This window comes from Hemiscyllium ocellatum, chromosome 37 (genome assembly GCF_020745735.1).
Source record: "Hemiscyllium ocellatum isolate sHemOce1 chromosome 37, sHemOce1.pat.X.cur, whole genome shotgun sequence".
Lineage (NCBI taxonomy): Eukaryota > Metazoa > Chordata > Chondrichthyes > Orectolobiformes > Hemiscylliidae > Hemiscyllium > Hemiscyllium ocellatum.
The window spans coordinates 8,967,254-8,982,078 of NC_083437.1; the positions used below are offsets into that span (position 1 = coordinate 8,967,254).

Here is a 14,825-nt window from a genome sequence, read left to right on the forward strand (position 1 = left end):
TCTGGCTGGGATACGGTTCAGTGGGTCGTTGTGGACTTGTTGGGCCTAATGACCTGTTTCCACACTGTAGGGATTCTATGATTCTGTAATCTAAGGTAACCTACTTCACTGTCCACTAAACCTCCAATTTTGATATCATCTGCAAACTTACTAACTATATCTCTTATGCTCACATCCAAATCATTTATATAAATGATGAAATGTAGTGGACTTAGCACCGATCCTTGTGGCACTCCAGTGGTCACAGGCCTCTAGTCTGAAAAATAACCCTGCACCACCACCCTCTGTCTTCTATCTTTGAGCAAGTTTTATATCCAAATGGCTAGTTATCCCTGTATTCCATGAGATCTAACCTTGCTCACCATTCTCCCATGGGGAACCTTATTAAATGTCTTACTGAAGTCCATATAGATCACATCTACCACTGTGTCCTCATCAATATTCTTTTTGTTCCTTTTTCAAAAAAAACTGCATCAAGTTTGTGAGACATGATTTCCCATGCACAAAGCCATGTTGACTATCCCTAATCAGTCCTTGCCTTTCCAAATAAATGTACATCCTGTCCATCAGGATTCCCTCCAACAACTTGCCCATCACCGATGTCAGGCTCACCGGTCCATTGTTCACTGGCTTGTCCTTACCACCGTTCTTAAATAGTAGCACCATGTTAGCCAACCTCCAGTTTTCCACCACGTCAGCTGTGATATCGATGATGCAAATGTCTCAGCAAGAGGCCCAGCAATCACTTCCCTAGCTTCCCACAGAGTTAGCATACACCTGATCAGGTCCTGGGGATTTATCCGGTTTTATGCATTTCAAGACATCCAGCACTTCCTCCTCTGTAATATGCACATTTTTCAAGATGTCACCAACTATTTCCACATTCTATATCTTCCATGTCCTTTTCCACAGTAAACACTGAAGCAAAATACTCATTTAGTATCTACCCCATCTCCTGCGGCTCCACACAAAGACTGCCTTGCTGATCTTTAAGGGGCTCTATTCTCTCCCTTGTTACCCTTTTGCCCTTAATGTATTGTAAAAACCCTTTGGATTCTCCTAAACTCTATTTGACCAAGCTATCTCGTGTCCCCTTTTCTGCTCTCCTGATTTCCCTCTTAAGTATAATCCTACTGCCTTTACACTCTTACAGGGATTCATTCAATCTACCCTGTCTATACTTGACAAATGTTACTTCTTTTTCTTAACCAAAACCTCAATTTCTTCAGTCATCCAACATTCCCTATACCTACCAACCTTTCCTTTCACCCTAACAGGAATATACTGTCTCTGGACTCTCATTATCTCATTTCTGAAGCCTTCCCATTTTCCAGCTGTCCCTTTACTTGCAAACATCTGCCTCCAATCAGCTTTTGAAAGTTCTTGCCTAATACTGTCAAACTTAGCCTTCATCCAGATTTGACTTCAACTTTTAGATCTGGTCTATCCTTTTCCATTACAATTTTAAAACTAATAGAATTATGGTTGCTGGCCCCAAAGTGCTTCCCCATGGACACCTCAGTTACCTGCCCTGCCTTATTTCCCAAGAGTAGGTCAAATTTTGCATCTTTTCTAGTAGGTACATCCACATACTGATTCAGAAAATTTTCTTGTACACACTTAACAAATTCCTCTCCATCTAAACCCTCAACACAATGGTAGTACCAATCTACATTTGGAATGTTAAAATTCCCTACCGTAACCACCATATTATTTTTACAGATAACTGAGATTTACTTACAAATTTGTTTCTCAATTTCCCACTGACTATTAGGGGGTCTATAATACAATCCCAATAAGGTGATCATCCCTTCCTTATTTCTCAGTTCGACTCAAATAACTTCTCTGGATGTATTTCCAGGAATATCTTCCCTCAGTACAGCTGTAATGCTATCCCTTATCAAAAATATCACTCCCCCTTCTCTCTTGCCTCCCTTTCTGTCCTTCCTGTAACATTTGTATCCTGGAACGTTAAGCTGCCAGTCCTGTTCATCCCTGAGCCATGTTTCTGTAATTGCTATGATATCCCGGTCCCATGTTCCGAACCATGAGTTGCGTTCATCTACCTTCCCTGTTAGGCCTCTTGCATCGAAATAAATGCAGTTTTAATTTATCAGTCTTACCTTGTTCTTTACTTTGTCCCTGCCTGCCCTGACTCTTTTATAAATCTACATTGTACTTGCTGACAGCTGTTATATTTTTCCTAAGGTGTAGTACTCAGAACTGCTCAGGATACTGTAGGTATTGTCTGACCAGAATTTTATACAGCAGAAGCATACCTTCTATCCTCTGGGTAAAGTAACTCTCTAGATATAAAGGCTAAAATTATATTAATGTTTTTGATAACCTTCTGTACTCATTAATGACATTTTAGTGATCCATGTTCATGCATCCCAAGTTTCTTTGAACCTTCACTGTTTCACGCAATGCCCTTTATTAATTTTTTTTGTCAGTAGTAGATAACCTTATTTCTTACATTGAAATCCATTGACCAGTTGTCTGTTCATTTAATTAATATCATGTTGTAATTTTATACTTACATCTACCCTGTTTGCAATACTACCTACCGTGTGTGACTTTATGTTTCATCACCTTGGTCATTAGTAAATACTCTAAATTGTTGAGACTCCAACAAAGATCCTTGCTGAAAATTAGTGCTTACTCATTATTCCTAGCCTTTGACTTCTGCCAGAGGTCAGTTTTCTAATGTGCCAAAGTTAGTCATGATTTGGAGGTTCCGGTATTGGACTGGAGTGTGTTTCGACTTGCACTACCACCTGATGAAGGAGCAGCGCTCCGAAAGCTAGTGCTTCCAAATAAACCTGTTGGACTCTAACCGGGTGTGTGATTTTTAACTTCCTAATGTTCAGTAGTGATCTGCCATGGAGGCAGGATCTCTACTTATTTCTCGATGACTTGCAATCTTGTGATGTCCTCTTTCATTGCTCATATGAGTCTCCCATTTCAATCTCAAAGAACAATGTGTCTTTGGAAGAAAAAGCAGCTGAGCTAATTTTCCATTATCTTCAATTATGCTTCAGGAAACATAAGTCCCCTTCCCAACAGTCATCTTTCATCTGCACCTTGAGCAATTGTCCTTCAAGGTTCTATTTCTCCTGCCATCACCACAGAAATTTGCTAGTTCTGCTGTTTACTATGGCTCATAATGCTGAACGTGAGAGTCTTATTTGGGTCTGGGCTTACTCACAAAAGTGCAGTGGCCACCACCCCCAGGTTTGAATAATTCTGCTACCCTTCAATTTCCCTATCAGGTGAGTAATAAAAAGAGACAGGGAAACAGAGCTGGTGGTTTATCCCAACGGAGGCAAGTTAAAATATAATAGGTTCTGAGCAACAGAGAAGGGCTGTGATTGGGTGGAGGGTAGCAGAAACTAAATTGCCAAAGTTTTTGAGATCCAAAGTCAAAGGAGCAATAAAAGAAGAAGGTTTAAATGACAAGATATCAGCTGTATGAAAATAAAGTAATTCCTTTAAATTAGCAATAATATTCAGAGGCCACAAGATGACAGCCAATTATTTTTTAATAGACCTATTTCTCATCTCTTGCAGTAGTATCCATAGTGTTAATCTTCAATTCTTGGCGATACCAGTACAATCCTGGAAGGGTTGGCAGTTCTACTTTCATCGTTTATGAATGTGAATTCAGTTTGAAGCACATATCTGTTTGAAAGAAATGCTGGTATCAGAACATGACCATGAAAACCCATTTTCAAAACAACCCAGTTGATTTCACTTTATGCTTCAGAGAAGAAAACCTGCTGTCATTACCCAAATTTAGACCATTTGTGAGTCCATTCACCAAACTGATTGACTAACTACCTTTTGAAATCAAACTAGGAAGGAACAATTACTTCTAGCCTTGTAGTGCTATTCACTAATAAAATTTGGTGAGACACTCAGGATGGTCTATCTGATACCCTCCTCAGGCTGAAAATGACTGAAGGCAAATGGGCATCGTGATGGAAGAGAATATTTGTAACTATCGTTTCTGTGTCTTTCTTGCAGATGATAATGGAAAAGACCGCATCCGTGTGGGAAAATTAAACCTGGTAGATTTGGCAGGTAGTGAAAGACAGGCAAAAACTGGAGCGACTGGAGATCGATTGAAAGAAGCCACAAAAATCAACTTGTCACTGTCAGCACTTGGAAATGTAATTTCTGCACTTGTGGATGGAAGATCAAAACACATTCCATATCGTGACTCCAAACTGACGCGAATGTTACAGGATTCCCTTGGAGGCAACACCAAAACTCTGATGGTGGCATGTCTATCTCCTGCAGACAATAACTATGATGAAAGTCTTAGCACTTTACGATATGCCAACAGGGCAAAGAATATCAAAAACAAGCCAAGAATTAATGAAGATCCAAAGGATGCTTTACTTCGAGAGTATCAGGAAGAGATTAAACAGCTAAAGGCACTCCTAGCTGGACAACTCGGAAATGACAACTTATCTAGTAAGTACTTTTTCTTCTCTCATTCATTGAAAATTCCTTATTTTATACTGATACGAACTGATGGAATCCAAATTTGTGTTAATCAAAAAGTGGAAGATTGATCTAGTGGATATAGGATGTATGCCACTTCCAATGTCACAGCCCGGATTTTCAATTGTGTTTGCAACCCACCTACTGGTTTAGCTCAGGATCCTAACCCCATATGATATGTTCCAGGAGTGCCCACCAGATTTTTAAAGACTGGGAACTGATTGACCATCCAATCAAGGATGGTGGATGGGCTTCCAACATTGACAGACATTTGAGAGGCTTCTAAGCACTCAGTGATTGGCAGCCCCACCAGCCAGGGTGGGAGTTGTTGATCTGCACATTGAGAAAAAGAAAAGTGAAAGTATGTTTATTTTCACTTTTGAAATAGCCATAACTATCTGGCCCTTGTTGTGAAGAGTAGCTGAAGCTGAATGGGTCCTTATTAGGCCCTGAGAATGCCAATAATTAGCCTTAATAGTCAGCATCTGATTTAACTCCAAGTTGCCCTCATTGAAAATGAGTCAGGATCATGGCGGGGAACTGGTATGGAGGCTGGCAGCATAAAATTGCCTGCCTACTTGCATCTGATTTCAGGCTTAAACAATTTAACAGTCCCTATAACAATACACAATCACTTTTATTCTCTCATGGATTTGGTGACACTGGCTAGGCTGGCATTTATTGCCCACCCAATTCCCAGAGTCGCCACATTGCTGTGGGATGGAAGCCACCTGCAGGCCACACCAGGCAAGACATGTCCTTGTAGGACATTAGTGAACCAGATAATTTTTTATGACAATCAACAGTGATTACATGGTCACCATTAGGCTGGGTTTTATTACAGATTTTTATTGAATTCAAATTTCACCACCTGCTATGGTGGGATTTGAACCCACATCTCCAGAACATTAGCCTGTGAGTTCAGATTAAAAGCCCTGAATTAATAGTGAACAGTGGTAGTGTTCCTCATTGTTCATAATAACAACTGGTGTTAACTGCCAATATAATTTGAAATTTTTATAGAACATAATATCTGTTCTACCAATACCCAAAACAATTCTTGCAGTACCACAGTAAAAGACATGTCTTTTTGTAATATATCATCTAAAATGACTGTGCATCATATGGTCTGAAATTGTATACATCATTTGTGTTTTTAAAAATCTAGTGGGTCTTACAGTCCTGAAAATACTAAAATCCTAACTGACATCACAGTACTTTTTGTAGTTTTGTGCTGGATTCAGATAAATCTGTTCAAAGTTATTCTTTGTCTCTACTTTGTTACCATGGCCACTGTTTCCATGAACTGTTCTGCCTCTGTTGTTTCTACTAAGATGCAAATTGAGTATCCTATACATTCTTACTCCTTAATGTTTTTGAATCAATTCATCACACTGTCTCCCATTCCAACTTGTGTTTACCCATAGCACCAAAGCTCTATTGTACTCTTCATCTCTCATCTACTATTAAGCACGAAACTTGAAAATCCAATCTTGGCATCACCTAATCATGATTTTTAAGTTTACTAGTAATCTGAATCACCTCATCCAAATGATATTATTTCGGTAATCATTTTTGCTTTTTGTAATTCCAGAAAGATCATTTATTTAAACCAACACCAATATTATTAGATGTAATTTTCTCTGATTGTGGTCTAACTCTCAGATGGATGCTGTCAAAAGTGTAGTATCATAGATTTTAAAAAGGGAAGGAAGAAGACGGGAGGGAATTAAAAAATAGAAGTGAAACACATGTACCTATTCTCCATCACAGTTCAAAGGGTAACTCAGTATCTATTGTGTTACTTGTTACTGGTAAGTCCTAGGTTCACGATTTGCTGAGTTAACTGATCTCAACTGAAGTAGCATTTTCAAACCTAGATATAAGAAGATAGGTAGGATCTATTGTTGATGACTACCAAGAAACACTGAAAAGAAACATACATATCAACATTGGATTAGGACACTGGGAACTCAAATGTGATCTACCTTGATCAAATTGCTTGCCTGAATCTAAGATAACTGTACGTCTACCGTTCCATTATTTTAGAATAGGACGCAGAGTAGGTTATCACTTAAACTGACTTTGCTTTTTATTTTGCAGATTTTCTAAATAAAGTGCAAAGGGATCGTAGTCAAACCACTGTTCCATCCCCTCAGAATACCAATGCTCATGCTGAGATAGAGCTTGAAAAAGAAAATATGAGACAGGTTTGTGTAAATTGAAGAAAAAGCTAAAATATATTCTCAATCTTTACATGCTATGTTTATAGATTTATGCTAAATGGTACTTCTGGTTCTGATATTACTGCTTTTTTGATGTATCACTTCCACAAGGGAGATTTGTATTCATCCCAGAGAAGTACCAGTGTTCTAAATTCACCAGATTTCAGGACTCACATTGATTGTGATGGGAAAATTTTTGTGATAAAATAGAATATCACAAGAATCATTTCGGGACTAGAAGTTCACTTCTTTCCATCTAGATTATAATGCATAGGATATCCAAATGCATAGTGTTGTTGCTTTATCAGTCATAATTGTGCAGGAGATTCAGTGGGTTGAAACTTACTTCTTCCAGTTTGGGTCTAATTCTTGTGTACACTGCTCTAGTAGAGTAATTTACTGAAAAACATTAACCTGCATAATAAAATACTTCATAGTGCAATCTGAATCCTGACAAACTGGAGGGGTCTTTGTGAGTACTGCACACAGGTCCCTTTTTAATTTGTAATTCATAATCTCATCTCACTGCAGTTGGGAGACCAGGGAGATTCTGAAAGGAGATTTATTTGCAACTGCTATTAGTAGTAACAGTGATTGCCTGAAACGCAGCAAGCTACCAGTCTTTGCATGATGGACAGTCAGGTTTTCCTTCAGAAGGGGAGGTGGATGAAAAGGAACATTGAAGCTCTCCTTAAATGAAATACATTTTGAGTACAATGCAGCTAGATATAGCTTTTTAAAATTCACTCAAAGTATGTGGACATCACTGGCTGGATCAGCAATTATTACCCATCCCTTGTTACTGATGTTTCTGTAATTTCTTTTGCCACTGCGAGGTCTTCCGAGGTCCATGCATGGTAGTGGCTTCTGAAAGTCGAAATCAGTCACTGGCACACTCGTGCAGCCTAGAGGAAACATTGCTGGTGCCTTTGAGAAGGTGGTGGTGAGCTGTCTTCTTGAACCCTGCATCCCATTTGGTATAGGTGCACCCACAATGCCATTAGGAGATATTTCTAGCAGTTTAGCAGCAATACTGAACAATTAGTGATATATTTCCAAGTTAGGATAGTGAATGGCTTGGAGGGGAACTTGAAGGTGCGGGTGCTCCCATGTATCTGTTACCTTTTCCTTTTAGATAATAGTGGGCTTGGAAGTTATTGCCTAAGGAGCCTTGGTGAATTTCTGAAGTGCATCTTTTATATAGTGCACACTGCTACTACTGAGCTTCGGTGATGGAGGGAGGAGGGAGTGAATGTTTATGGATATGGTGCCAATCAAGTGAATTGCTTTGGCCTGGATGGTGTCGAGCTTCATGAGTGTTGTTGGAGCTCCACATATTCAGGCAAGTGGGAGGTACTTCATCACACTTCTGACTTGTGCCTACTACATGGCGGACAGGCTTCGGGAAGTCAGAAGGTGAGTTACTCCCTGCAACAGTCCTAGCCTCTGACATGCTCATGTAGCCACTGTGTTTATATGGCTGGTCCAGTTGAGTTGCTCACTAACAGTAAACTTCAGAATGTTGATTGTGCAGGATTTGGTGATAGGAATGCCAGAGGGTTTATCAGAACCACACAGTTGTCATTCAAGTATTTCATTGTTTTGGTAGATGTTAAAACAATACAATGAGATTTTGGGAGATAATCATAGAATTGTACTACAGAAGAAGCCCATTGAGTCTGCACCGCCAAAAATATACTACTACCTACACAAGTTCCACTTTCCCACACTAGAACCATAGCTTTGAATGTTATGATGCTTCAAGTGCCTGTCCAAGTACTTTTTAAAGATTGTGAGGCTTCCTGCCTCGACTATTGTCCCAGACAGTGCATTCTAGACGCCCAACATATTCTGGGTGAAAAGTTTTTCTTGAAATCCCCTCTCAACTTTTCACTTTTAAATTATGGCCCCTTGTTATTGACCCTTTAACTAAGGGTGCAGCTGTTTTCGATCCATCCTGTCCATGTCCCTTATAACCTTATAATTCACTATCATGGCCCCCAACAACCTGAGCTTATCCAGCCTCTTTTCATCGTTGAAATTCTCCATCCTGCGAATCTCCTTTGCGCACCCTCCAGGGCAGCCCCATCCTACCTATAGCATGGTGTTCAGAACTGCACACAGTTGTGGTATAACCAAAGTTCTGTACAACTCCACAAGACCTACCTGCTTTTATAATCTATGCCACAACTGAAAAAGGCATGTATCCAGTATGCTGCCTCAACTGTTCAATTAACTTGTTCTGCCACTTTCGAGGAGAAAGTGAGGACTCCGGATGCTGGAGATCAGAGCTGAAAATGTGTAATTGGAAAAGCTGCTGCCTGACCTGCTGCGCTTTTCCAGCACACATTTTCAGCTCTGCCACTTTCGAGGACGTGTGGACAAGCACTTCTAGATCCTTCTATTCCTCTGAGCTTCATAGTGTCTTTTCATTCATTGGATACTTCTATGTCAGTTCCTTCTTTCAAAGTGCATCACCTCACATTCATCAGGGTTCAATTCCATTTGCCACTGATCTGCCCAGTTATATTCTCCTGTATATTTTGATTCCTCTCACTGTCAACAAGCAGTCAATCTTGGTGTCATCCACAAACTTACTTATCATCTTCCCTACCCCGCCCAACCCCACACCATTCTCATCTACATAATTTATGAATATCACAAACAACAAAGCTGTGGTGATATGCCACTGCACACCAGTTTCTAGTCACATAGACAGCCTTCAACCACATCCCTCTGTTTCTTGTCACTATTTAAATCCACGCTGCCAAGTTACCCTGGATCCTATGAGGTTTCACCTCCTTTATCAGATTCCCACATGGAACCTTGTCAAAGGCCTTATCAACTGTCCTACCCTCATCCAATTACTTGACCACCTTTTGAAATTCTCACTGGCTTTGTTAGTTATAACCTTCCTCTGACAAAGCCATGCTGATAATCTCTGAACAAATCTTATCTTTCTATATGGAGATTACTTTTCTCCTTCGCAATTTTCTCCACTTAATTTCATGCCATTGATGTTAGACTCATCAGCTATAGTCGCCTGGTCTAAGTCCTCCACTCTTCTTCAACAGTTCTTCGTCAATGATTTCATTTTGTATTTTTCTTTAGGAATATGAGCAGAAATTATCAAAGATCAAGGCAGATTATGAAGCAGAACAAAAGTCCAATGTCAAACTGCAAGAAGATATTGAAAAATTAAGAAGTTCATATGAAATGAAATTGGCACGCATTGAGGCTTCAGATAAGGCCACAGGTATGCCTTCTGGACTTGGTTTTGAAATCCATGAAATATTGACTTCATTGGTGAGATTGCTGGTGTCCCGTTATGGCTGAACATGTGAGAGTCAGCTGGATTGAATGGGGAAATGCATTCTGTTTGTGTTTTTCTTTTCGTTCATGCCAAAGAAATGCCAGGTAATGACCATCTGTAACTGTCCGTCCCTTGACGCTCAATGCCATTATGATCACTGATTCCCCCATTATCAACATCATGGGATTGCCATTCACCAGAAAATCAACTAGCCCCATCATATAAACAAAGTGGCTACAAGAGCGAGCCAGATGCTAAGAATATTGTACTGAGTAATCCCCTTCCTGACTCCTCAAGCCTGTACAACATCTACAAGACATAGGTCCGGAGTGTGATGGAATACTCCCAATTTGCTTGGATAAGTTCAGCTGCAATTGCACTCAAGAAGCATGACACCATCCAAGGCAAAGCAGCCCACTTGATTGGCACCACATCCACAAGCATCCACTCCACACCAGTGCCCAGCAACAGCAGTGTGTACATCTCCAAGATGTACTGCAGAAAATTGTCAAAACTCCTAGGGCAGCACTTTCCAGACCTCATCTGCTTCCATCCAGAATGGCAAGGACAGCAGATACATAGGAACACCACCACTGCAAGTTCTCCTCCAAGTCATTCACCACCCTGACTTGGAAATATATTGCCATTATTTCCCTGTTGCTGGGTCAAAATCCTGAAATTCCATCTCTCATGACATTGTGGGTCAATGATAACACATGAGCTATAGCAGATTCAGAAAGCAGCTCACGATCACCAAGGCTTCAAGGGCAGTTAGGTACAGGCAATAATATTGTCCAACCAGCAATCCCCATGTCCCACTAGTGAATTTAAATGAAAATGTTCAGAGGCTCTTTCCTCAGGTTGTGCATCACTGCACAAATTATTTTTGAATACAATCACCCCATATCTTGATATATGTGCAGAAGTACTTTAGATTGTCTCCCGGAGTAGCCTTAATATATTGACTACACAACTAATTCTTGATTGCTGATTCTTCAAGGTATGAACTTACTTTTTCCTAACCTCGTTGCTGTATTCTCAAAAGCATACATCAAATTGTGAAGTCTGTCAAAAGGTTTAACATTTTTGCAATAAATTACCACATTTCACAACTGTAGAGGTAATCATGACTGCTCGGGAAGCTTTATTCTTCTATTCAGACATAATTCTATTTTAAGAAGCAGTATGTTAGTCTTTCTGACACAGAGTGATCTTATGATCAATCATTGTAGATGGAAGGAGTACCACTGATATGTAATACGTTCGGCTGAACTAAATGGGCGTCATTTCTATTTTACAACACAGGTGGCAGAGTGATGGTTAATACAGAATTATAGTTTTATTACAAGATTACAAAAGAATATATGATTTGAGGATAAGATTGAGGTGAAAGTGACTGCCCTTGATATCAACGCCACATTTAACCAAGTGTAACATTAAGAAGCATGCCAAACTGTGTAAGCAGTAAGTGATAGACAGGGCTAGTTCATTTCACAGCCAATGGATCGGATAAAAGCTCTACAATCCTACCAGATCCATTTGTAAATGATGGTGGACAATTAACCAACTAGCTGGAGGAGGCTCCGCAAATATTCCCATCTTCAGTGATGGGAGTGCCCAATATACCAGTGGAAAAGATAAGCCTGATATACTTGCAGCAGTCTTCAGTCAGAAGTGCTGATTAGATGATCAATCTCAGCCTCCTCCAGAGATCTCTCGCATCATAGATGTCAGTCGTTAGCCAATTTAATTCACTCCAGTGATATCACGAAATAGCTGAAGGGTCTGGATACTTCAAAGACTATGGCAAAATCCCAACAATAGTACTGAAGATACGTGCTGTACACAGAAAGCTGGACAAATCCAACTCAACTAATTACTGCCCCATCCGTTAATCATTGCTATAATTGAAGAATGCCCGACATTTCCTGCAGGAATGTGTGGCTTTAACTTCCATCTTGAATACTGCATAGAAGGTGCATATAAATGTCTCCCCTCTAGTGTTTGCCTTCCATATTATTCCATGCCCTAGATACCCTAAAGCACTTTTAAACCCATGGTTCATTTATTTAAGTGTAATTATTGTTGCTATGTAGCAATTTGTGCATAGTCGTGTCCTACCGCAAACAATGATGATGATCATTTGTATTCAAACAGTGCCATCCTTAGTGTTCACGTGAGCTAGTAGGTGAATTTTTGGTATAACCCATGTACAAATGATAACATTCCAACAATGCACTATAACTTCCATGTTACTCAGAAAGGTATATGATTTGCACACTAATCTTTCCAATGGATATTCTAGTGCAACTAGTTCCATAATATTTCTCATGATTGAGAATGAGAAATAACCTTTAATTTGGAAAATTAAGAAAATTAAAAGAGCTATTACAAGTGTTTTCTCTGACTCTTGTGAAGACAGTTGATTTGACATTTTCTTTGACAAATATTTTAAGTTAGATTCTATACTATCTACATTGAATGACTTTACTCCTTGTAAAGTTGAGAGATGAAGTGTGCACAAATCAGATAGCTGCCTATTTCTGGCCCAGTTGCTCATTACACACACATTCCCCCATTATAAACATTTACCCCTTGTCCTCACCCCCTCCCCACTAACTGAACAAAGCAGCAATATAAACACAACACACAACAAGCTTCAGTAATTTGTTTTCAAAAAGTGCTGCAAATTTCCCCACATACCTTGCTTTTATAACAGTCCTTTCCCATTTTAATCCATACTCCATATTACAGAAAACAAAATGAGACAGTCTTTAGCTAAAGACTAAGAGATTATACACCAGTGATTCTCTGTAGTTGTGGCCGACATATGCTTCAGATGATTCAGAGTCAGCAACGATCCCAGAGTTTTCTTTTTCCACTGCTGAGTATTTTTTTGGTACTGGTTTAGCTATTTGCAAAACTATCCCCATTTTTGAATATTCCCATTCACTCTGTAGCTAAACTCATGGTTTATTGAACAGAGTCTGATGGACCAGCGAGGTGGTAGGATTACTTCTGAATGATGTTGGAGAACCTCAGATGGGGTATCAGTTATCACAATCCAGAGAGCCATTTAGTGAAGAATAGAACTGAAGCCAATCTTTACATTCTTTTATAAACATTTAACTGTCATCAGTTTTTCTCTGCTCAATCTTAAGGATACAAGTGAATCCCCAGGACTTGAATAGAATTATTACACAATTAGTTATGAAGATTTCATATTTATTTTTGTGAAGACTTACGGTCCATAAGGATTGCTGGAAAGTTGATTTGTTTCAAGTATTTTGAATACAAATTTTTCGCTTTCCTAAAAGATCAATGTAAGGACATTGAAACATAATTTTAAATGATATTTCTAGGAAATCACTTGATGTTGGCTGATTACTTGGCTATCTTGTTTGATAACTTTTTTTTATGCAGTTGGAGATTGTTCAGTTTTCACTTGGGGAAAGCCTGCTCAGGAAATGGCTGCCCAGCTCACCTCTTTGCCTTTCAGAAACATCCTTGTTGTGAGTTCAATATCAATCTTGTGCTCTGAAGTAGCATCTGAAAGACCTTTAAATGCTGTGTTTCCTGAAAAAGCTGTCAAGATGACTGAGACAACTCTATGTGTCCAGTAATGTGGCTACATCTTTTCCCATGCCAGATTAGGTGCCATCTGAATATTCCACACCTCTTCTTTTTCCCTTCAAAAGTAATAATTATTAGAGGTTTTGCTCTCACACTGAATCTCTGCAGAGAATAATCTATTGTTATCTTTAACCCTTTTCTCTTGGGGGAATAGGAGTTAATTATTTAAAGGGGTAAATGTATAATACTGTCATATGAAAATGGAAAAAAATGTGTTAACTAGTTCTCATTATAAATCAGTAATTAATGATTTATATAATTACTGATAACATTGGACTTTTCTGGGGAAATTCATTGAATCACTGAAGTATAGTAGTAGGCCATTCTGCCCATTAAATTAACACCAACACTCTAAAGAGCATCCCACCCAACCCCTTACCCTATCCTTGTAACCCTGCAAATCCCATGGATAATCCAACTAGCCTGCACCTCCCTGGACACTATGGGCAGTTTAGCATGGCCACTCCACCTAACTTGCACATCTTTGGACCATGGAAGGAAACTGAAGCACTCTGAGGAAACCTGCACAGACAGGGAAGAATGTGCAAACTCCATATAGTTGCCGGAAGGTGGAATCAAACCAGGGACCCTGATACTGTGTGGCAGCAGTGCTAACCTAATAGTATTGAGATAAAATGTTGTGAGTAATCAATCCAATTAAGAATTTTAATTGAAAATGTCATAGTTACGTCAAAATTAATCTTAAAACAACTTTAAGTAATCTAGGATTTGGATTACCTGGGGGTGCAAACTTTGATATACTCGAACATCTTCTGTTTGACCGGGAAAATACATGGAAGAGAATATTAAGGTTGCTTTCAAGCCTCTGTATATATTGGGGCTATATGCTTTTAAGGGTTGAGATAGTGTATTTGGTTGGGGAACATACATTTCATTTATTCCAGAGAAGCAACACAACAGTGTGCAACTAGTACAAAAATACAAATGCATCTCTGTCTCCTTAGATGCACCTGAATTTGAAGAAAGAGCCTCTGCCCAGGAGATAACTCAGCCATTTAATGTTGAACTAGCAGATGTATGTGAAATAGAACAGAAGCTAGAGATTGCCACGGTAAATACTATTTTAATACTCCATTAAATATTTATGCACATTTTATTGGATTCATTTTATAATTTTTTATGAT

At 39.2% G+C, this 14,825-nt stretch overlaps 1 protein-coding gene across 1 annotated transcript in view; it reads left to right on the forward strand.

Annotated features, from left to right (window-relative positions):
- The window catches only part of kif17 (kinesin family member 17), an 85,023-nt gene that overhangs the window by 33,721 nt on the left and 36,477 nt on the right, over window positions 1-14,825 (forward strand). The window contains exons 5-8 of the mRNA XM_060851912.1: window positions 4,027-4,479; window positions 6,613-6,719; window positions 9,846-9,990; window positions 14,646-14,752. Of these exons, the coding sequence (XP_060707895.1) occupies window positions 4,027-4,479; window positions 6,613-6,719; window positions 9,846-9,990; window positions 14,646-14,752 (812 nt within the window). The remainder of the gene's footprint in view (window positions 1-4,026; window positions 4,480-6,612; window positions 6,720-9,845; window positions 9,991-14,645; window positions 14,753-14,825) is intronic.